The following is a 25209-nucleotide window of genomic DNA, read 5'->3' as shown; positions in this document are numbered from 1 at the left end:
GTTTTTGCCACCTGTTGTGTTTTTTATTTGTTTTATTAATCTGGTTTAAATTACTGCAAAATAAACTGTTTATTATTTTAATCACAAACTCTTAACAGTCAAATATTGAACGAAAAAGATGAAAAGACAAACATTTTATTGGATGGATTTATCTATTTCCTACATTAAGGTACTATAAAACAGTACATCTCTATAATATTGTAGAAATAATAGTGATACAACCGTCTAAATGTACAAAGTTGAAGCAGAACAGACATTCCCAAGGAAAAATAAGAATAAGAATATTATTTACAAGTAGGAAACGCTGACTCTTCCCTTCCAACGAAGTCAAACCCGAAGATGAACCAGAAGACGTCACTCTGCCTTCAGCAGCAATTCAATACATTTGAGTCAATTTGAGGAAATAAAACTTTAAACGATCAACAACAAAGTTGTAGCGTTCTGATACTTGTGTCAGATATGAAACATGTTCATGGGATCAATAATTAAGTTTCGTGTTTGGATCATAGTTCTGAATGTTGATTTACGTTTATACAATCTACTTTTGTATCGCATAAGTTTTATTTAAGTAAATAAAAAATGTGACATCATATTTTCCTTTGACAACATTTCCTGTGTGAATTTCTTGCTCTGGCCGCAACGAGCCTCCGTAGCTGCATCTTTAAAGTGGTTTTCAGTCATTTTACAACAAAAGTAATGCCCTCATCATCGCTGCTTCCTGCAACAATGTTAGAAAAGGATTAATACGAAATACATGACTATGAATGTGTAAATATGTAACCACAGTGTTCAATATGTTATGGCGTCCGTGTGGTGCCAACAGATGAATGAATTTTAATTGTGTGTTCTGAACTTTGCAGAGAAAATCACAGAATTTCAATTCAACACATATTTCACACAATTCTTCCACTATATTACGTCACATTAGCAGGTTTTAGTAGGTTTCCGACAGCTCTGTTCAGTTAACAGTTTGTCAAAAATAATATTACAGTTTTTTATTAGCCACTGGCCATGAAGACATTTTAAATAAGGTATGCTGTTAAAACATATCAGAGGAAAAACTTTAAATCCAATGAATATTAATAAAAATGTTTTGAGAGAATTCCTCTTTATAATGAGAAAAATGCTCAAAAAGGCACATCAAACTAACTCTTTCAAAGGGACAACAGTCATTGATATGTGGTTTTCCCCCCAAAAGTATTTAGTGCATACTTTGTTTTGATCCTAAATGTTGAGAATAATACAAAAGATATATTCTGATGTCGCCACATTGTACATTCAGCAGCTTTTGGTTTGAAACAAAAACCTTCAGAAGCCGCATTCGTCCCGTTTTGATGTTGTTGTTGTTGTTGTTGTTGTTGTCGGGGAGCATCTGGACATGTTGTGTCTTCCTGGATCAAAAAGTGCCTGAACGTCCACTCATACATGAGTCAGCTGTCAATCAATCAATTAATCAATCAATCAATTAATCAATCAATCCACAGTGCTGAGTCTTTGGTTTGAACTGGTCCGCTCTGCCACCGTCTGGAGATCCAGTCCTTCAAAATAAGAAATCCTCCAGGCAGAGCGAACAAAGTACCTTTAGTTAGTTTCAGAGAGGATTCAGGTCCAAGACATTTTTTTTGGGGTCCTGTGATGACATCACCGGTGCTGCTCCTCTTCTGATTGGCCGGAGACGTGCCCTATGATGACGCCACAGGTGCAGGTCCGTCGCTGTGCTCCAGGTGGTGATGGTGGTGCAGCTCTGCTTTGCAGCGGAGCGACGTGACGGCAGGCAGCTCCTCGTCACCTGAGAGACACGGTGGACAGGTGTGAGACAGGGTGGACAGGTGTGAGACGCGGTGGACAGGTGTGAGACGCGGTGGACAGGTGTGAGACAGGGTGGACAGGTGTGAGACAGGGTGGACAGGTGTGAGACGCGGTGGACAGGTGTGAGACGCGGTGGACAGGTGTGAGACAGGGTGGACAGGTGTGAGACAGGGTGGACAGGTGTGAGACGCGGTGGACAGGTGTGAGACGCGGTGGACAGGTGTGAGTCGCGGTGGACAGGTGTGAGACAGGGTGGACAGGTGTGAGACAGGGTGGACAGGTGTGAGACAGGGTGGACAGGTGTGAGACGCGGTGGACAGGTGTGAGACACGGTGGACAGGTGTGAGACACGGTGGACAGGTGTAAAAAAGGTGTAAAAGGGGTAAAAAACAGCCAGCCTTACCCAGCCCCGAAGAAGATGACTCGCTGTCTGCCAGGGAAGAGGAGTCAGCCTGGTCATGTGACAGTCCATCCATCAGGGGAATGGAGAGCTCCGAGGAAGGGACGGACGAATCGTAGATGCCCGAATCGCGAGGGGGCGGGGCCTCCGGAGGGGAACGATGGCCTTCTTCGGCCTGAGTGAGGAGAGGACACACAACATCCTGGAGGATGGAGGGAGCAGAGGAGGAGGAGGAGGAAGAGGAGGAGGAGGATTCTTCAGGTGACAGTCCAGATAATCCAGAAGTGGACCTGAAGGAGCAGAAAAGCAGAGTGCTCTCATGTTATCTGCTGTGGAGTCCAAACTATTTTCACTCTACCAGCATGTGATGATGCAGCTTTGATGGAATCCGCCGTAAATAAAGGTCAATCATCATTAACAGCAGCAAATAACCATACAGATGTTCCGCAATCTTTAAAAAAAAAAGTTGTTACGAGTGTGTGAGTGCTAACGTTAGCTCAACTAACAGGTCAAGGTCTAGTGTGGGGGATTTGGCGACATCTAGCGGTGAGGTTGCAGATTGTAACCAAATGAAACCAACCAGGATACGCTTGGCACACGCTGATGCAAAAACGTTAAAATGCAAAAGGTTATCCAGAGCAAGTAGCTGTAAGAGTAGCATAGGAAGTGGAATGATTCCTATACCAACCGGTATGCGAGCATTGCATCAAGATACACCTGTAAATAATATCCTATAAAGACCAAAACATAATTGTAGCTTTAGGAAAACAATGACAAAACCACAGCCATATTACATCTTTCTTTACCTTGAAGTGGATCCCAGCATGGACAGAGAGCAGTGTGGCAGAGCTGGACTGGGACAGGGATCCGGACTGGGACTAGGACTGTGGCCTAGGTTCAGACTGGGACTGGATCCGGGGGCAAGCATGAGCATGTTCCTCCTCAGCGCTCCATCCCCTCCCTCTAAGGACGGCGTGTTCATCACCACCTCATTCAGCACCAAGCCGGAGTCGAACCTCTGCACGGGCTGAGACGAGGAGGAGGGGCAGGGAGTCTTTGGAGGAGGGCTTGGGCCCGGGACAGCAGGGACCGGAGGATGCTTGGAGGAGGAGGAGGCTGAGGAACCTTCTGAAGGAGGAGAAAGCTGCTTCTCAAACCAGTCGGGGTTCTGGCTGATGTGCTGGTGCATGTTGCAGATGGAGACGTAGAGCGAGCGTCCGGATCGGCTCCTGAAGTAGTTCCTCCTGGAGACGTTGAGAGGCTGCGACTCACGATCAGCCAAACTGGACTGACTGGAGTGGAGCCGACTGAAGAGCTGAGGCAGCTGGTCCATCAACTTAAACCTGCACACAGGAGATAACGTGTGTGATGCAGGGTTTACAGACACACGAAGGACTCGACTAATGTCAAAATTAAACAGTTTTTCTGCTTCAGTACGATGTAGAGAAAATATGTGAGATGTAATACACTTGTTAAACGATGTGACGCTGATTTAAGATGCAAATGTAAATGTTTGATTTGTTTCTTTATTACACCGACGCAGAGAGCACATTTTCTGGAAGGGTTGCCAAATGTTGGAGACAGAAGCCACTTTTTGACCGCAGGAACTTTCTGCAGGAACTAGGAACTTTTTGAAGAACTCATTGCTTTTTCGACTGCAGGAACCAGGGTCTAAATTAAGTTCTGGAGCATTTTATACCCCAAAAAAGACCCAAATAAAGGAGGTGTCAGGGTGAGGTTTGCAGGGATCACTGCTGCTGATTGGTCAAACACACACACAGCGTGAATCCAGTTATTGAATCTGAGTCCTTTCAAATAACATTTAGCTTTTTAATATTTGTAAGTGACTCTAAAGATTGTCTGAGAAGTCAGAAACAGTTTTGCATATTAACATGTGACATATGTCTGACACTTTAAAAACAGCTGTACCTTTTTGTTGTGTAAACACAACCATGTGCCAATCCTCTATCCGGCCCTCAACCAGAAAACAGCCAAGTTTCATTTTAGCCTTTTTAGGAATTTGATGCTCAGCTAAAATGTGGAGATAAAAGGTCTCAAAGAGTCTCAAATATCAAACGGGAATTGGCTCCTAAATGGAAGCAGCATCGAAAACACAATTTAATTCCCAGTAAAAAACGCAACATCTAGGTATTTTGTGTCTTGTCTAAAATCCCATAACTCAGAATTCACGCTTCTCAAACACTTGAATATCAAAATATCTCATATTTTTGCTGTAATATTCTTAACATGTTGTTTCTGAAGGTGTTTCTGTTATTTTGTCCAGCGTGTTGTTGTTGTTGTTTACCTGGGAGCCAGACTCAACATGGTCGGGATGTCGTTTTCTGTGGAATAGTCAAAATAAACCGTCATGTAGCGGTTCAGCTCCTGAGCTCCGCCCCCCTCGCTCTCCTTCGCCAGCCGAAGCTTCTCGGCGATCATGGCCACGCCCACAATGAACAGGTCACCGCCTGATCCACCAATCGGAGAGCTGCTGCTGCTGCCACTACGGCGACTGACTGGCGTCTTCCCTCTGCGACTCTTCTTCTCTATGTAGTAGCTGCAGGAAGAGAACCGAGCCGGTTAGAAGAGAAAACAACACAAAGAAAATGAGGTAAGATGAGACGTTGATTCAACTACTTTGTGCCGTAGTTTAGATTCAAAACTGGGTCAGATCTATCAAAACACACAATCACTTTTGACTTCTTATGGTAAATATTAATGTTTATTTGGGGGCTATTTACTACAAGTGTTGTAGTACCACCTAGTGGTCAAAAGGAACTGCAGCTTTGACAGAGAAAGCGGAGAGAGGGAGAGAGCGAGAGAGAGAGAGAAAGAGAGAGAGAGAGAGAGAGAGAGAGAGAGAGACACACAGACAGAGAGAGAGAGAGAGAGAGAGAGACACACACAGACAGAGAGAGAGAGAGAGAGAGACACACACAGACAGAGAGAGAGAGAGAGAGAGAGAGAGAGAGAGAGAGAGAGACACACAGACAGAGAGAGAGAGAGAGAGAGAGAGAGAGAGAGTACCGTAGTCCTCTGGAACAGACGGTGATGATGAAGTTGGCTTCGTCCAGCTGTCTGCTGAGCCACGACATCTGACCCTCTCTGCACATCTCCAGATGTTCCCACAGGTCCAACACCACCTGAGCACCAGTGAACAACGACTCAACGACCAAACCCACTTGAACATTTTACCACCTTCATCCAGACATCGCGTGGTTTCTGTCTCACCTCACAGCTGCAGAAGTCCTGCAGGAAGTAGGCGAAGCTCTGGATGACGGCGATGTGTTTGGGACAGTCTCGGTTGGAGTAACAGATGAAGACTTTGTGGCGGGGCCACGGCCGCTCCGCGTTCAACGCCGCGCTGTGATTGGACGACTCGCTGCTCTCCTCGTCCAGCTGGCTGTAGATGTTTTCTGAGAGGAGGGGAGACACAATGTATGAGAATAACGTTAAATCTTTCCTCTCTGAATGCACCAACAGTCCCAACTCAACAACCAGCAGTGAAGGAAGTACTCAGATCCTTCACTGAAGTAGAAGTACTAATGCCACACTGGCAAAATACTCCATTACACTGAAAAGTCCTGCATCAAAACTTCCCTCAAGTAAAAGTATGCAAATAACTATGAAAAGTAAAAGTTTTACTGTCATATATGATGTTTCTGTGTTTGACGTCAACTCAGTACTTATTTAAAATTTTAAAAATATACAGTATATTTTCTTATTATTACTAAATACATAATATATACTGTATTTATTTCTCTTTTCTGTATGTAGATGGTTCTTATCCTGCTCTACTCTATCATTTTATTTAATATTACCTCAGTGCCTATTACTGTTATTTAATTTTCTTATGATGACCAATTCTACATGCAAAAGTGTAAAAACCGTGAAAATAATCTTGAATACACACTTAAAACGAGCAATATCACCAACAACTAGCGCTCTCACCTTGCTGTTTCTTGCGACACATGACAGTGAAGAGAGTGGCGAAGGCAGACATGATGACCAGAGGCACCGTGATGGCCATGGCCCGGATAGGCCCCGCCCAGGTGGAGAGGACTGGAGATGAAAACAAACACACCCGTCATGAGACAAAAAGAGTCAGGTAACTGAGTCCTTTAAAGTCTCAGTGAAATGGAAGTTAGAGCGTCTTTGGCTTCTGTACTGTGACACACTGAATATTTGAGCCGTGTGGAGTTAAAAGAGGGATTTAAATCAAATCCTTCTCATTTGATTGGTTGACTAAAAAGTAGGCGGGCTTAAAGTGGAGCTACAGAGGTCTGTGGCTCCACACACACTCCTCCCTTATCACTAAAGGTGACAGATTGAATGATGGATGGATGTCATGATATTATTGGTCGAATTTGGTCGGTCCTAGCATGAAAATTATGCTGTAAAAAATGTATGTAAAAATACAAAGAAAGAGATTTATTTTGCATATATTGTTAAATAGGTGCCCAATAGGACCAGGGGTTTGATCTAAAAGGGTTATAAAGGAATTTTCTTGATTTCATTTCGAATTTTAAAGCAACACTATGTAACTATATGACAACTATGTAACAATTAAGGGATAAACACAAGTTTAGGAGGATCATAAAGTCATTGAAATGGATAAGTAATGTCTATTATACTTATAAACAGACCAGTTAAAGCTGTAGCTGTAAAACCACTGACTGTAATGAACTGTGCGGCGTTGTGTTTTTGTTGCTCATGAATTTATCTCTTCATTTGTAATCAAAGAACTTCCTGTCGCCCTGTAGAGAACGCAGCAGTCAGCAGCTTGTCCTGATGCAAACGCTGCAGCTCTGTGCAGTGTGTGTGTGTGTGTGTGTGTGTGTGTGTGTGTGTGTGTGTGTGTGTGTGTGTGTGTGTGTGTGTGTGTGTGTGTGTGTGTGGTGTGTGTGTGTCTCACCCTGGCTGACGTGGTACTGACTTTGCCTCCTGGTTGTGTTACCGTCGTCTCTCAGCTGACAGAGAAAAGAGGAAAAGTTGTGAAAGAAGGGAAGGAAACAAAAGAGAGAAATATTATAAATTGATTGTACAACCACTTAGATATGAATTTGAGATTTTGGGGGTTTTAAATAATTTGAGTTTTTTGCATTTAAACCATGTATAAAGGTGAAGAGGTAGAATCCAGTAGAACCCAGTTTAACCAGTTCAGAACTGGTGTGATGTGTAACTGAAGCTTGGCCCTGCGCTGCGTTCATGTACCTCGATAGTGTAGGTCCCTGGAGTGACGTCCTGGAGGATGCACGTAGTTCTGTGCTGGTTCACATCCTAAAAAATGGACAAACAAAAAAACTATTTAAACCTCAGCTCCGCCTGCAGTGGGCATCGCAATCTCATCATGATGAATTCCCACAATTTACACATCGCAAAGGCTGCGAAATCAAAGCGACCAACAGGTATAATGCTGTTTGAATGACGTCCATCTTCCTTTCAATGAGCAAACACATAAAACCTAAATCTCCACTCTCCTCCACTAATCACAGGGGTCGAGGGTCGGTGGTCAATCTTCAGATCCTCCCTGATTTTCCAGGACATGTTCCTCTCTGTGGAAGTCTGATTTACATACCTAAATGTACGATTTAAAGGCTGAACTCCATTACTCGCTGCCCCTTTACTAGTAACATTAAGTGGAGTCTTTAACAATGTTCACAGCGTTACAACAAGATCACAGAAATAATCTGGTCCATAAACTACCATTTGAGATTAATCTGATCCTGAATTTAACTTTCAGTGTTATCTGCTCTGATAGAAAGTCAAGAGTTCATTCTGAGCTAAAGCTAAATAGGAGAATGTTGAAATCATTTTCCAGGACAACACAAGATTTTCCAGGATATTTCATATTTTTCCATCTGCTTCTAAAATCATCTGTAACAGCGTGTGAAACTCTCGTTTCTGACGGCAGAAGGCACTCACCGGTTTGCAGCGCTGCTGTCTGAAGGGTCCGTCCTGCCTCAGTTTGTAGTACAGGAAGTAGAAGTGGAAGCCGAAGGAGGCCGGCGCCTGGTCGAACGCCACGTGGAGGTTCGATCCCAGCTGGGACACGCTCAGGGTCTTTGGCTTCCAGACTGCACAGAAACAAATAAATCAACCTCCGCTCTCTTGGACATGTGCGGTTCACACGTTCATAATGGAATTGGCAGCACAAAAGTATAAATGAAATGTTTTTATTGCCATAAAAAGTACATTTGATCATATAATTAATAAGAAGCCTCCCTGGTTTGCGATGTCTTCCTGTTTTTAATTTGCTTATAATCCATCTTTCTCCATATTTACCTGTTGTCTTAATAAATTCAGTGTAATTCAGCTTCTCTTTTGAACAATAATATTGTTTTCAGCAACTAATCATGAGTTAAGCGACTATCAAACTCAACACTTCCTTCAAAGATGGTTTTAATGTGAAACATCTGCACCAGAAACATAATATACAAATGAATATATCAAATGACAACAAGCGTCTTCATGGTGCTGATTGGATTCAATTCCTTTTGTAAATTTAGAATCAAAATAAGTTTGTGGAAAGCTTTAACTTACATGTAATTACTCTAAAAACAAGAGATTTAAACCCTGGACTAACATGTGGCTCTGGTTATGACGACGACGCGGAGGAACTTACACGGTTTGCAAACCAGGTTGTCTGATCCCAGGAGGACTTCACACGCTGTAGAATGAAAACACACACACACACACACACACACACAGAAATGTTAGGCGGCAGAAAATGCTGAGTCTGCCATGAACTGGATTTAACTTCATTTTATTTGCACAGCCCAATATCACATATCTTAAATTAGCCTGATAATTATGATAAGTGATAATGAGAGTAGTAATATCAGTAGTTGTACCAAGAACAGCAGAAGTAATAATTATAAAATGATACTACTAATAAGTTATGTTGACTACTATTAGTTTAAGCATTTGAATATTTTAAAAGGCATCATTTTAGGTGGGCTAGCAGTTTCCCCCTGCCTCCAGTGTTTGTGCTGAGCTAAGCTAAACATGTGACTCTGTGGGTAAGATAAACGAGGAGATCGCTGGACTCACAGTTGGTCCGGAGGAAGGACGGAGGGAAGAAGCTCTCGTTCATCAGAGTCGGGAAAGGAACGACACGAACCATGTAGTCGGTGTCAAAGGTCAAACCGCTGAACGGCTGGCTGCTCAGCTTCTGCATGAGAACAATCACAATAAATCAACAATGAATAACAGAGAAGAGTCAGAAAACAACAGTGAAACAGAGACACGAAGCCATTTTGTTCATTGTGGAGAACATCGAAGGTCAGAGAAGGAAACAATGAGCAACAGTGTGCTTTGCATTATGATAACGCATGCTTCCTTTAGCAGCTTCGCCTCCTCCATCCTTGCATCTCTTCCTCACATCCTCACGTCTTAGCTCCTCCCAGCGAGGATGTGAGGCGAGACGCGAATGAGGGAAGTGAGGAGACACAATGAAAAGCACCCACATTGTTACCCATTCAGAGGGAATGAAGGAGACACTGAGTGCAGTCTTAAGAAGAATAAACGAGCAATAATTAAAAGTGCTGCACGGAAATAAGGTCATCCGTAGTTTCAGAAAGATATTTGCTGCACATTAATTGACAATATTGTGACATAATGATGTCTGCGGTTTGAAGTCTGTGCAGGTTGAGTTGAAACTACAGCTCAGCAGACTGGCGGGGAAACACAAAGAGGGAAGTTCATACTAAACTGTATGAACTAAGTTCAAGTTCGGAACTTTGTCACTTCCCACTGGTATGTAGAGGAGGGAACTGTTTTCAGCCACCAACAACTCTTTCAACGTACGTTTGTCATGTGAGTTTTGCATTATGATTTCTGAACTCGTCTACATGTGAAGTGTCTGGGTGGGAACGAGCAGCGGTCGGCCTCCTGGCCTGTGATTGGTCAGTTTGCACCGTCGTGACCTCCGGTCCTACCGTGTTCTTGTAGGAGCAGTTGAGCTGTCGAGGGTCTTTGAGGATGAGATGTTGACACTGTTTCCCTTCTGGATTCTTGTCCTCCAGATAAACTCTGAAGCCTTTAATGTGTTCGATTCCTGCAGAGACAAAGCAGCAAGTTCAACGATCCACATCCGTACATCTCTACTTGTTTCCTTCCCTTTATTCCTCTTCTTTTATGTCCTCCTCTCCTATTCCCCATTCTGTCCTCCCTTCCTTGTTTCCTCTTATCTCCACCTTTTCTCTTTGTTCCCTTTTCTCCTTTCCTCTCCTCTCCATGGTTTCCTCCCCTTCACTCCCCTTGTTTCCTATCCTCTACTACTCTCGTCTCCTTTCTTATTTTTCTTTCCTTTCCTTTTTCTCCCCTGTTCTCCTCTCTTTGCTTCCTTTCACGACCGTGTTTCCATTTTTTTCACAACTTTTCTTTTCTCCACCTTTCTTCCACTCTTTGTTTCCTCTCCTCTTCTTGTTTTCTTACTCCCTCCATCTCTTCTTCTTGTTTCCTTTTACCCCTCCTATCCTCTCCCCGTCTTACTTTCCTTTATCTCCTCCTCCCCTTGTTTCCTCCCCTCCTCCTCTCTGCTCTTTGAAAACACGTCTGTCTTGTAATTACACCTTTACATCCACAGGACATGTTTTTCCTATTAGCTCTGTGGGGAGAGGAGAGGGAGGGAGGGAGGGAGGGAGAGAGAGAAGGAGAGAGAGAGAAGGAGAGAGAGCAGTAGAACAGGTTTTTCTGTCTTGAGGCAGATTCCTGAACATGTCTCTCTCGCCGTCTCTCTTCTGCAGAGTCAAAGACAGACGAGGATGTTTTGCATATTAACAACAGCTGCAGTGTGACGACAGGTTTGTGCTCTTTTTCTTCAGTATAATTTCAACCCTGACTAAAGACATTGGTTATCAGCCATTCTAGCCTTGTTGGTTGGTTGGTTGGTTCACCACAGACCGAAATATCAACACATTTTGTACAGCGCATGTCCCCTAAAGGATGAATCCTTTTGATTTGGGTGATCCCATATTTTCTATTATTTACAGTAAAGTAACAAAAAATGCCCATCACAGTTTCCCAGAGCCCACAGTTACAGCCTCAAATGTCTTAATCCGTCTGACCAGCAGCCCGAAACAACCCAACTCCTGAGCGATTATCAAAATAGTTGCAGATTTATTTCCGTAACAAAGTTAGTTTATGACCAAATAAGCCCACAAAACTGAAGATATTCCCATCAGCCTCAGCTGTGCTTTGTGTTCACTGGTAACTAGCTTTGTTAGCATGCTAAACTAAGATGGTGGTAAACATGATAAACATTATACCTCACATGTTCATTTCACTCCTCCACACCACATAAGAGAGAGAGACAGAGAGAGTCAGAGAGAGAGAGAGCGAGAGACAGAGAGAGAGACAGAGAGAGAGAGAGAGAGAGGGGGAAGACAGAGAGTCAGAGAGAGAGACAGAGAGAGAGAGAGAGAGAGACAGAGAGAGAGAGAGAGAGAGAGAGAGAGAGAGAGAGGTTCACCTTACACTGAGCACACACACACAAACACACACACACATTCCTTCATGGTCAAATCGTGGTATTGTAGTGTGAGATCTGATCCACTCTCTTCTCCGGGCCTGATCAAAGGGACACACACACACACACACACACACACACACACACACACACACACACACACACACACACGCGGTAGGGTAATCTTACGGATTTGAGCACTTTGAAGGTTTTTTGCTTTCCTGCTCCCTCACTTTCCTCTCCTCTTTCTAAATCTTTTATGTTGCGGAGAAGCAGGTAAACAGACAACAGACAGACAGGTTTAACAGACAGACAGGTACCTAGCGGACTGGCGGCCCAGTGGACGACCACGGCGGCCTGATCCTCACATGCCAGGTGGCTGAAGGAGACGTTGGTGACCTCATGGATCACATGTTTCCCCAACGGGTAGTTCAACGAGCAGTCTGCAGAGATCAACAACAACACATCATCACTACATATTCTAACACATATTACTGCGTTACATGAAAACAGTTGTTGAAGTCACACCGCGGTGAAGATGGCGACATCATTACTCCTGTAGATGAGCTATGTCAGCGTCTCCCTGTTCATTTCCCCAGAGGTGGAAGAAGTTTTACTTCAGTAAAAGTAGAAAAACTACTGTGTTTGAATCTCTGTTACAAGTAAAAGTCCTACATTCAAAGAAATCACTTATTAGCATCAAAATATACACATGGTATGAAAAAGTTCATTATGCAGGATGACCTCAACATTGTACTTACTTGCAGTAAGTAAGAACAGTAAAAGTTGTTGCAGTGAGAGTCACATAACTTAAGACTTAGTTAAGACTGGTGACATTTGTATTTTTTAAATTTAGCAATTTTTTAATGTAATGACAGCTAAAGTTATGCTTATCAAATAAACAACAATTAGACAGGAAATAGGAAACATATTGTTAGCAGCAGCATCCTGCAAAGACCTGCCAATCATATTTTTATAAACCACACCCTCCACTCATTCAATCACCACGTGTGCACGCCTCCTCCTGTTCCCAACATTTGTCTTGTTTTATCTCACGAAGGACGAAGATGGAGGGGCAGAGGAAGAGGAGGAGGAGGAGCAGCCAGCCATGAAACCGAGAGGGATCGGAGGAGAAAAGCCGGACTTAGGATGTAGAAAGAAAAGGGGCGGGAGCTCAGACACGACTGACTGCTCCCCTTTCCTACTGCTGAGAGGATTGAGGTGAGGAAGAGGAGGAGGAAGAGGAGAGGAGCTTAAAAAGGGATGGAGATGACTGGGAGGAGGTGGGATGCGACACGAGTCACTGATCCTCTTCCTCAAAGAGGGGTCATGTTCAGGGCTAAAGAGGAAGGTCACGGCTGGTCGCTCCTCTTCTTCCTCCTCTTCCTCCTCCATCATAAAGCTTCTCGATGGGATATAAAGGTTACCGCTTGTGCCTCCTCTTCCTCCTTTCTTCCTCCTTTTTGTATTAAGATCGTCTATAAAAGACAAAAGGAGAGGAGTAAGAGGAATAGTAAACCCTTCGTCTCCCTGCTCCTCTTCCTCCTTTAAGTTTAAGAAGCAAAGAGGAGGAGATGGAGGTGGTAGACCTCACACACTCTTCGTCCTTTTCTCCTCTTCCTCCTGCTCCTCCTCAGAGCTCTCAAGAGATGAATCAGGGAAGAGGATGTTAAAGAAGTTCTTCTTCTTCATGTACTTTCGTCTGTTTCTTCCTACTCTTTTTTAGAATAACACTTTGTAGATAAAGAGCTTCTCCTCATCATCCTTCCAAGTGTCATTCTGCCTTCTGGATATATTAACAGTGTTATAGCTTTTCGTTAAGATCTTTATATTCAATTTAATATTTTCTGAGGAATGTGTTTTTATCAGTGCGGTGTAGTATCTCTAAATACTACAATACCCATGAGCCTCAGCTGCTGTCGCTGTGAAGAAGAAGCCAGTTTGAGGCACCAACTGCTGAATGTTCAGGTTTCGTGACCAAATATGAAGCTCTCTGATTGGCTGTTTCTCTCTGAAAAGGCACCTGATGTTATTTTACGTTTTCCTGGAGTATTCTTATTGTCAATTTATTTCAAGACCAAAACCAACAGCAGGTCATTCCATCCGTCACTCATTTCAGCTCCAACCCTGTTGGTTTGTACTAAAGATGTAAAAATGTGTGTTCATGGTGATGAAGAAACATGTCGCCCAGTGCAACAGTGAGGCTCATTAATGTGTTTTTAATAGTTTCTGGACAACATTGTTGGCTTTGGTCCTTTTATAGTATTTGTTAACAATAAGACAAATATAAAATATCACCAAACTTCGGTGTTAACGCCACTACTTTGCTTATTTCATCAACTTCCATTAGTGACCTCCTACAGGTCAAAGGTCACCCTGATTTATATTCGCCAGTCCATGACATCGCCGCAAACAGAGTGAGAGAGAAGAAGAAGCTTCTGACTTTCCTACATCCTCCAAAAGCTGGAGGTTCAGAGGAAAGGAAGCAGTGAGGTGTGTCAGTCCCTCAACACACACACACACACACACACACACACACACACACACACACACACACACATGCAATGTGCTGGTTGTGATTGTCATGGTAAAACACCTCAGTGCTTCACTTTGGCTTTAAGTGTGTAGGTTTCCACATTTGTCTCTGTTCTTAAGAACAGGATGCGTTGTGATGATAAAAGTCACATGACCTCGTGACCCCTGACCTGCACATTATTGGTGACCTATACTAATATCTATGAAGATTAAGATTTTTCGTGGAAGCGGCGAAAATAACTGAATAGTGACGACGATAAGTTGTATTTAAAAAGGAATAGTTTGTCATTGGTGGGAAAAGAAGAAGAGTTTGATGAGAAACTTTGTTCCACTTTCATATGAAGCTACAGCCAGGTTATGGTTAGCTTAGCTTAGCATAAACACTGGAAACAAAGGGAAACCGCTAGCCTGCCTCCGCCCAAAGGGAAGGGATGGGAATCTTTGGGAATTTCACGACTGGGTTTGATTCCAATTTCATTCGAATCAGTCAACATAACTTTATTAACAATCTACAATAATTGTTTTTTTTGGAATCTGTCAATCAACTCGAATAGTAGACGACAATAATTCAGATTAAGACTGAAATGATTGGTCAATCGCTCGAACAATGATCGCCGACAATTATGACCATCAATTGGAAGATTGGGTCACATTCTCTGGTTTCAGACTCTACAGTTTGATGACTCAAATATGTCAGTAAACTAAATATCTTTTACTTTTTTGAACTTTTGTTTCGAACAAAACAGAAACCTGAAGACATCTTCTGCTTCCGGAAGTTGTGATGGGTATTTTTGACATTTAAACAATAATGAAAATCATTGTTAGATGCTCATAAAATGTGCAAATAATCAAAAATTAAGTCCTGAATGTAATATTCCTAGAAAATAATTGAACCTATTGATTATTATCACTTTTATTTTTACACTCACTAAATTTTGTTCAGATTTTTCTGTTTTCAGGAAGAAAACTTCTTTAAAATAGTTAACTTGCAGTCTGATGAAGGGATTGCTTGAAAACTGTAAAAAGACACACACTCTGTCTCCACACACACACACACACACACACACGCACACACACACACACACACGCACACACTCTCTCTGTCCACACCCACACACATACACACTCTGTTCACACACACGCACACACACACAAAGAGAGATCTGAAAGTGCTTCTCGCTCATGGTCATGGACAAAGGCAGGAGGCAGGGATCGGCTACGGCTCAGGAACTTGACTTTTAGAGAGAAAAGAACAAAAGACGAAGAGGAAGAGGAAGAAGAGGAGGAGGAGGAGGAGGAGGAGGAGGAGGAGGAGGAGGAGGAGAAGGCTGGAGATGTAGGGAGCTTCAGATCTTCCTGATGGGTAACATGATGGAAAGTAAAAAATAATCTACTAATAATCACTTTGCCCTCAGAAGAAGGTCTGGTGAAGATATGGTTTGATGGTAAAATATTAGGTTGCTGGGAATAGGGCCACCATCCTGGCCAAAGTAAAAAGGCTGTTGGGAACATCTGTGTGTTTAAAATGAACCAAAGACATTATCCAGATTTACAGAAGTAGAGAGGAACTCACTGTCAGCTCTGAAGGTGACGGCCAACCTGCGACTTCCTTCTGCACCAGACTGAACCTGAGAGAGAGAAAGAGAGAGAGAGAGAGAGAGAGAGAGAGAACCATAACATATCAAAAACAAGCCTCCAACAGAACTCTTAATGTTTCCTGTGTGTTCGATTATTTAGGCAATAGTGTTCCAGAATAATATTACAGTTTCTCTAGATATTGATACTGAATGTTGGAGCCTTTTCAATGGTGACCAATGAGAGGAGCTTCTAGGCCAAAACTGACTAAAATAGCTGGTTTTGGATATGGGTGACAATGGGGCCGATCTATTCAATTCAATTCTATGTTTGTATGCTATATACATTATGTAATAGGCATATCTGACATAAAGTTTTGGATTTTTGGAAATTTTTGGTTACAACAGAGGACTAAGAGCCTAGTATTAGAATAAACATTTAGAGTAAGCACCAAAGCACAGCCGCTAGCTTGTTGCTAACAGGTGCTCGTCTCTAACTGACTGGAGTAGGAACGACAACATGTAACTTCAGTTCCTACTAATGCAAGTAACTGGAATTTGGTATTGCTGGAGTAAAAGCTGTCACCAAAAAACAACACAGAAACTACTGGAGCTCTGGTTCTACTGGGTATCCGTCCCAGCTCCACCCAGCAGCTTTGATATTTAAACCAAAAGACAGCAAGTACAGCGACACACGATGAGTATCGTGGCATAAAGCAGCGGCGTGAACACCGACTCGCTTGTGAGCTACAGTTACCCAGAATCCCTTTCACTGTGTCCCGACACAAAGACATGGAGTCTCATGAGGTGTGTTTCAGCAGAGCAGCGTTACAGCTTTGACCTTGTTTTCATGTTGCCCTGCCACACACCCACACACACACACACACACACACACACACACACACACACCCTTGTTACAGAGGTGTCAGACTGTGGTCTCACACAACAACTACAGCCACACACCTGAAACCAATCAGACAGACTCCCCACTGAGTGTGTGTGTGTTATAGAAAGTGTGCCGTGCTTATTAGCAGTCACTGTAGCCCGACAACCCATCCACACACACGCACACACACACGTTTTTAATTATAGACTTGTGAAGACTCTCTTTGCCTGAACGCATTCCCCCGACCTTCAAAGACGCACCAACATGAACCCTAAATCCAGATCGTAACAATCAACAGCCTTCAGAAGAAGTGAGAATCAGACAAAAATGTCTTCAGCTTCCAAATATGTCCTCAAAATGTCCCTTAGAAGGACAGAAATGCACCCGCACGGTTCGATCCGATCACATGCTTTTTCATTATATACCTTGCCTTCAGTTTGCCTCCACTGCTGACCTTTCACCTTTCGAGGTTTGCATGCTGCTGCGTGCACAGATGTCCTGCTGGCAGCATGAAATGGGAGGCTAATTAAAATCAAGGAAAAGGTTTTCACCGACGGCACAAGAAGAAAGCACTTCCTGACTGGTTTCCTGAGACACTACCGTGGATCTAAATGCAAAAACTCGTATTAACGCCTCGGCCCAACAAAGTGGACATTTGTTCAGAGATACGTCTCTGAGATATCGCATTCACGAGAACGATACGGACGGACGACCCGAAAAGAAGAAAAATAAATGGTTGACATATCGTACTGATATTAAGGAAAATAGTGACACACAACAATAAAATAACAATGAAATAAAATGAATAATTTACCAAAGTTTCAACATGAAAGTCTTCTTCGGGGTATCATTACTCTGAAACAATTGGTAAATTCTTCAATAATTTTCTATGCATAGTGGCTACGAGTGGACACTGGTGTTAGTTCCCTTCTCTCTCTCCTCATTTCAAGTACTGGTGAAATAATAAAAGTCCAGTTTGAGGAACAGATCAATGAGTTTGAAGACCGGCCAGACTCGAGAACACAGCATCGCGATTTAACAGACTGGGAGACGAGGGAACCGGAAGTGTTAAATTGCCGACTCATTGCTGGGTTTCAGGACTCATTCCTGCACCGCGCTATAGATCGCGGGGACAACAAAGCTCGATTGTAGTTGTCGTTGGACTGGAGAAGCTTCAATACCACTTGGTACTTAACTGGGTCATTCGTACCGATGCTAACGCTCACCACTGAACGAGCCACGAGCCAAAACTTTACTTTTTACAACTGACAATTTTTCAAACAGGCAGACAGAGAAAGACACTTTTCTTCCTTCCTGTCGCCAGGTGTTTCTGACTAGTACTAATTATTATCCTCCCTCAACACACACACACACACACACACACACACACACCCTGAGGCCTGAACAGACTGTCACATCAGAAAAACCACTGAAGAAAAGAAGTTAAAGAAAAGTAAAGAAAGAAGAAGAAAAGGGAAGTTTATTATAATTAGTTACAAAAAAAAAAAAAAGATCTGAAAAGCAGCTGTTGGACTTCTGACACATTCTGAAGACACACTGAACATTTGGGGAATGTCACAGACTCGAATCCTGAGCGTGGTTCACTCTTTTTATGACTACAAAGAACCGAAGTAAACTACAAATCTATAAAACACAAGGAAAACCTGAACCCTGAACGAAGCAGAATTTCCCTTGGGAATCCCCAAACACACACGCACACACACACACACACACACACACACACACACACACACAGTTCTTGTGGTAATCAGGCGGCTGATTGCAGGCTCTTTTAGCTGCACATCAACAGCGATTAATCACATTGCTGGAGGCAAGGAAAGAGGGAAGGAGAGGAGAGGACACAAAGGGAGAAAAGAAAGGAGACCTGCAAGGATGCAGAAAAAAGGGAGGATTCAGAATAGGGGGGGAGTGAAGGATGATGGGAGAAGTAATCACCAACCCTGCAGAGGAGGAAGGAAGTGAGGAAGAAGAGATGGAGGAATCTGATTAAACAGGAACTCCTTCAATTACACCATTCAAGGTTCACGTAGCAGACTTCTCCTCTCCCTCATTTTGTTTGGGGCGACCAGACCAGTTCCAGATGTGGGACAGAGGACATGGGACACACACACACACACACACACACACACACACACACACACACACACACACAAACTGACCTTTAATCAACAAACTGCTCATGAGGCAAGATACAAACAGCTAGAAAGGCTGTTTGGGGAACCAGGATTAGAGCTGAGTATTGAGCTTTGTTACTTGTTTTTTAGTGAAGGCCGGAATTTGTATCCGTAGCACGAAGTGTCTCTCAAGAACCACGAGATTGATAATTGAATTCACTTAACTGATCAGCGTCTCTCTACAGATTCTTTTTTCATTTGTCACACAACTATTTATGTCACTTTTCATGTGAACAACTGAGCAACTGAGTTAAGAGTCATTTTGTAGCTTTACCTGTCACTGAGCTCGCCAGACACCATTCACCAACGAGCTCCACAAGTCAGAGTTTCCAGTAAAAATGATTTCATGAAGACGTTCAAATGAAGCCCTTTGTGGTCCAACAAAGCATTTTTTCATTCTTTAAAACTTGTGAATTGAGTTCAACTGCCACGAAGACGCCAACACTCACACTGTGCATGTGTGCGTGTGTGTGTCTGTGTTTGATGTTGATGAGGGTCTTGTTCATGCAAAGGCCTCAAGGAAAAACAACCTCTTAATGTCTTCCTGTCTCTCACACACACACACACACACGTACACACACACACACACACACTCGGCTACAAACACTACCATATGGCTGTGCTGGAATATCTATGCGTGTGTGTGTGTGTGTGTGTGTGTGTGTATTTTGATAGTGATGACTACAGCGAGTACAACACCACGTCCATGGGGTCCAATCGGCTCGTAATCAAATCCCCGGGTCAAAGTTACATTCAGTCTCGTACGATCTTCTTGTATTGCTGCTGGTCTCAATATATCAAGATGCGTCAATGCAAACTGATTAACAGCTCTGATCACAGGATGCATCATCATCACCATCATCATCATCACAGAAGAAGAGAGTCAACGTGAAGATCTGTTCAGCCGGTGAGCCTGAAAACGCATCAACTCAAGAGTAGTCGAGAGATTTCCAGTGTCAACACCGATTATTATTCACTATGAAATCCCAGAACTAACTACAACCAACTGCATTAGAATCACTGTTGTCATGTCAGAATGTTATAAATGCATAACGCACAAATGTCATTCATATTCTATTAAAGATAACGACCTGTCGGTCATATCATTGATCAGTGGCAGTATAATAATCCAGTGATGAATGTCAATAAACCGATAGCTATGAGGATGTGTGATGTTGTTTTTCTTGCCCTGTTTGCGTGTGTCAGCAGATCAAATATAATCAGAGTTAGTTTCTCTGATTATATTTTGCTGTTGATTAATCTGCTGCTGAATAAAAAATAAATTAAATAATCACATCTGATCTCTGCAGCTCCAGCGGAGGAACAAGTCCAGGAAGAAAAAGCTGGAAACAAAAGTGAGGCGCAACAATGCAAACTCTGTGTGTGTGTGTGTGTGTGTGTGTGTGTGTGTGTGTGTGTGTGTGTGTGTGTGTGTGTGTGTGTGTGTGTGTGTGTGTGTGTGTGTGTGTGTGTGTGTGTGCGTGTGCGTGTGCGTGGGCAGCCAACCAGAGACTTCCCACCGCAGGAACAAAACCTGCAGCTTCCTCCTCCTGCATGACTGCTCCTCAATGACCCCCCCACCCTCTCTTCTTCATCACTCCTCCTCCTCCCCCTCCCCCTCCCCCTCCTCACCCAGGAGGTGTTGCTCCTCTCCTGCTGTGATAGTTTGTCCTTTAAAAAGTCTCGTTACTTTGAACGGGCACAAACCAACATGGGTCACCAGCAGCAGCATGAATGTGAAATAAAGAGAACAGAGAATAGTCACGTGACCAGGACCCACAGTCACCAGCTCTGTTTGAACAGACTGCAAACATGCAACCCTCTTCTCAAGATACACCCCGAAAGTGACGTCTGCAATCAGCTGCTAATATTTACATAACATACATTTAAAAAAGAAAAGAAGGAGAAAGGCGGACGAGATGAAGTCTCTACTGTGGCTGTAGTCGTTTTAGTCATATAGCAGCAATATAATGATCAAAAGAAGCTCAAATTGGTGAGTCTGAACTCAAGCAGCGTGTTATGAACTTGATCAGATATTTAAGGGGAGCTTTAAGTGCTTGACAGGTTTGATAGCCGGTGATACATTTTAAGCTTGTAGTAAAAAGGTATTGAGGTTCAACGACTCATTGCACTCGTTTTGATTCCCTCATAAATAACAAACGTTTTGTATTTCACTCGTACGTACAAGAATTTCGAATGGAATTGAGGCAAAGCACATCATCCTGCAAATAAACTACTTTTTCATGCACCAGTTTTGTGCAATGTGAGATAATAACTGCCCAATCCGACGCTGAACACAACGCAGAGCTTCCAGGCTTGTCAGCGACACGGTAGAACCTGGATTATAACAAAAAATGGACAAACTATTGAGATTCACTTTACAAGTATTCTATGAAGCAACAAATGTGGACAAAAATATGGAGATAGAGACTGAAAACATCTGTCCTCTCTTAGTCGGACATACCGACGGTAGCTGAAATCGTTTTTCCTCAGTTTTTGTTGGTGAAAGTCAAAGAGAGTTAAAAGAATTTCCGTGAGCCTCACACCATCTTTAGCGTAGAAGACATATTTCCCCTGAGATGTTTTTTTGTAAGAGGTGAACTTCCAGCATCAATCCTTCACTTTACTGCCCGAATCAGTCGCCAGAAAAACCGTGAAAGCACACGTGTTTCATATCGGACGCCCACCCAGCCGTGACGTTTCGTACGGCTCGCTGATGCCAAAAACACACCGAAGCCCTGGAGGATGATGGGATACGTGACATGGTTACAGCTCGGAAACGTGCTTCTAAAAAATAATAATGATGGGAGGGTGAGAGAGAAAGAAGAAGATGAGGAATCCAGAGAAAGAGAGGAACGTCTTCCTCCGCTGAGACAGATGTGATGTCTTCAGCAGATGTGTTTAACCGCAGAGAGTTCACGTGGACATAAATCATCTCTCATTCCGGCCTTCTGCAGGAACCTGATTTATGAAACGTTTCCTTCATCAGGTTCAGGGATTTAAGTGAATTCTGGTTTTCAAACACACCCCAAAAAATGAACATATGCAGGACGAAGAGCAATGACAGTGAAAGCAGAGACGGTGGTAAGGTGGAAGGGAAGAGATCTCTACAGCCACGTTCAGACCGGAGGAAAAGGAAACACAGCAAAGGACAACTTCTTATGTGGGCTTGTTGTTTCAGGGACAAGTGAGGCGATAAAATCATTCCGGGGCGGTTTGAGTCGTAGAACCAGGAGTTTAAAGGTTTATCAGACGGCAAAACAACATTCATAATATCATGAGGAAGGATTGTCTGGAGAGTTATCAAACGATCATTTTATCTCCTGGAGCGACGATCACGAAGAAAGGAAAAAGAAAAACGGTGTTTACGTCGGAGAGTAAGGCAGAAATGTGTGAACGTATTTGATTGGCCGTTGCTGGATGTCTGGTTCAGCTTTTTGGTTCCAGAGTGTCCAACTATGAAATGACATGGACTGAAAGTTGCTTGTTCATATTCTTGCAAATGTTTAAAGGCGTTTGCTTACATCTCATTATGTTAACACATTTCTATAGCACTAGGATGAATTGTAAAACCTAGAGAGGTTGCATTTAGGTGTTTTACCTCTCCTGCAGTCTATGCTGTGTGTTACTAGATACTTTTATTTCATTATCAAATAAATCAATTCATCATCTTGTTTTGTCCAACCAACAGTCACTGAAAGATATCAACTTTACTGTCACATAAGAGAAGGAAAAGCAGCAAAACATCACAACAGAGAAAGTAAAACAAGGACTGTTTCGCCTTTTTGCTTGAAAAAAAGAAGATGGATCATCAATTAGAGATAACCGTTAAAGTAATCTGCTCAGAAATGTGTTCATGGCCCTTTTTGAAACTTGAAGCCGACATGTAAAACTAGCAGAGCTTTTATGGGTCTCTGACACACACACACACACACACACACACACACACACACACACACACACACACACACACACACACAGCTCTAATAAGCTCACACCTGTAGAATAGCAGGTCCTCACACCCCCATCCAGCAGCCTTTGATGTGTGTGTTTCTGAAGAGAGAGGGGAAGCAGGAGAGGGAGGGGGAGGTGGTGGTGGAGAGAGACAGAGTGTGTGTGTGTGTGTGTGTGAGTGTGTGTGTTTGTGTGTGTGTGTGTGTGTTTGGGGGTTGCAGGAAGGAATGTTTCAGCAGAGTAAACAGTGTGAAGCTTCCTGTAGAAAACACTTCAAAGCCAGAGAGAGGAAACCAGGATAACACACACACACACACACACACACACACACACACACACACACGGCATCAAAGGCAGGTAGGAGTCGTCTATCAACACAGGTAAATTAAAACCTGTAGAGCGCTCACACGCACACACACACACACACACACACACACACACGATCAGATACTTTCTTCACTCCCTTCAAAAACACAAACATCTAAATCTTCATGTGACTTTCTGAAAGTTTTGTCTTTCAAACTGCTCTCTCTCGAGCTGACAAGATTTGTCGATTCATCCAACAGATCGACGATCGCCGAATGATCATGGACTCTTTAATAATATCGATTAACAGGAAAATGAATAGGTGCGTGTCAAATTAAGTTTACAAAAGGTATTCAATAAATTGGGCAATAAATATGCTTACATTAACATAAATCAATGATAACATGGACAGTCCCAATCACCCAGATGATGGTAAGCTGAAACTGTATGTAAAAAAAGAATTAATAAGTAATCAAATAATCAATAAAGCTATAAAATCTGCAGATGAATCGATTATTGTCAATGATACTTGATTGTAAGAACGTTTTACAACGACACACAGGTCTAATAATAAAGAAAGAAAAGAAAAGGTTCCTAAAGTGACTCCAGAATTACGCGATAGTAATTATGGTCATCTGTAACCATCTACTGGCAGCAACATCAAAATCATCATCTTCATAATCTCAAGTTTGGGCAAGTTGACATTTTGGAGACAATCAGGACAAAGCAGCAAGAAGAAAACGTTATTGATAACTGTTGCAATGTAAAATAAAAAAGATGGTTTGTATGGGAGTGAAAGAGAAATGTTCAGGTATCTGAAGACCTTTTGCCAAAATCTGATTAAAACATCACTTCTTTGTTTTCCTTTAAGCTAAATTAGTTTTCAAAGTGCACATGAAAGTGGTACATTCATGGCGAGGAGCAGAGCAGCAGTGTGGAGGCGGTGCATCAGCTCATATTCCTGTTTTCCACATCAAATGTTTTTAACAGAACACACAAAAGGCAGGAAATCAGCTTTACCACCTGAAATCCCCCAACGCCACACAGCTCAAATGGAAAGAAGTGGAAGTTCTGTGTTTTGTATCCATCTGAAATATTTGTAATTCAGCACCAAGTAGAAGTTATTCAACTGTCATTTGCAAAAATAACCATCCACTTTGGCATACCAGGCAGATACAGAAAAAGACTTCAAAAGGTAGGAAACGTCCAATTACCATTTTCTTTCAGGAGTTTGGTGTAAAGCAGAGAGGAGCAGGTCTACCGCTCCAGGGAGACTCGTCTGACTTACCTTCTTCTCCTATTACACTTTAAACAAGTTGATATCTCAAAGTGTTTCCAAAGCCAATAAAACACATAAACATGAGGTTTGGGAGCCACTTTTAAATTCAGCATAGATCCAGTACTAAATATCAATATCAAACGTATTTTCGTAGAGTTTATCAGTCACATGCTGTCTTTTTGGGAGACAAATAGGTTATAAAATGTTATATTTGTAATGGAGTGAAGTCCTATGGTGGACTACATGTATGCCGAATTTAGCAGGACAACCAGAGTCATTCAGAAAAAGGCTTTAAGTCCGTTTTCTGGGATGTGGGAAGTTACAGTAGAGCGAGTGATCTTTAAATCAGCACTTTCTAAATTGGAGTTTGGTCACAAGCGGTGCGTAAAGAAATGGGCCGAACCGGAGCTACAGGTAAGAAAGGTAACGTCGCGTGACTGACGCAACCTGCGGATTTAAGACTATTTGAACAAAAGTATATCTTCAAACTTCACTTACAAGTTGAGATACACAAACTGCAACAGAGAGAGAAAACACAAACAGACGGAAACATCTCCGAAAACTGAACTTTGGACACTTATTGGAGACGACGCACCAGCAGCTTACATGTCGTTAAAACAACACTGTAAAAAGTGCACTTCTGCGGTTTACCTTGGAACCGCATCGCTCCTGGTTTGCTCTCTTGATGCCGGAGGTCGTAGATCCACAAGAGGAATACAAAAACAGGAATAAACCGGAGAGAGTGATGAAGAAACTCCGAGGAGCCGCCATTCCTCCCTCAAGTCTGGAGAGACTGTGA

General features: G+C 42.7%; 1 protein-coding gene across 1 annotated transcript; it reads right to left on the bottom strand.

The window, feature by feature from the left end:
• Window positions 1-222: 222 nt before the first annotated feature.
• Window positions 223-25209, bottom strand: il17rd (interleukin 17 receptor D). The gene is made up of 16 exons (XM_079265818.1): window positions 25062-25209; window positions 15790-15844; window positions 12002-12124; window positions 10150-10268; window positions 9263-9383; window positions 8835-8879; window positions 8135-8286; window positions 7424-7489; window positions 7125-7179; window positions 6161-6271; window positions 5441-5625; window positions 5237-5352; window positions 4515-4766; window positions 3016-3552; window positions 2213-2499; window positions 223-1789 (listed from the first exon to the last, which is right to left on the bottom strand). Exons 1-16 carry the CDS (start codon window positions 25179-25181, stop codon window positions 1683-1685), a joined length of 2451 nt encoding a protein of 816 aa, XP_079121944.1. The 5' UTR covers window positions 25182-25209; the 3' UTR covers window positions 223-1682.

The sequence above is a fragment of the Melanostigma gelatinosum genome (assembly GCF_949748355.1).
Source record: "Melanostigma gelatinosum genome assembly, chromosome: 3".
In the NCBI taxonomy this organism is placed as follows: Eukaryota; Metazoa; Chordata; class Actinopteri; order Perciformes; family Zoarcidae; genus Melanostigma; species Melanostigma gelatinosum.
Note: the sequence above shows the minus strand (reverse complement) of the source record. Positions and strands in the feature narration are given on the sequence as shown.

Bases quoted from the DNA above. Each gene is read 5' to 3' on its own strand.
- il17rd (XM_079265818.1), bottom strand. From the start codon at position 25,181: ATGGCGGCTCCTCGGAGTTTCTTCATCACTCTCTCCGGTTTATTCCTG. The intron at 12,125-15,789 runs GTGAGTTCCTCT...TGATCTCTGCAG, and splicing joins CGTCACCTTCAGAGCTGACA to ACTGCTCGTTGAACTACCCG. The intron at 3,553-4,514 runs GTAAACAACAAC...TCCTGTGTGCAG, and splicing joins ATGTTGAGTCTGGCTCCCAG to GTTTAAGTTGATGGACCAGC.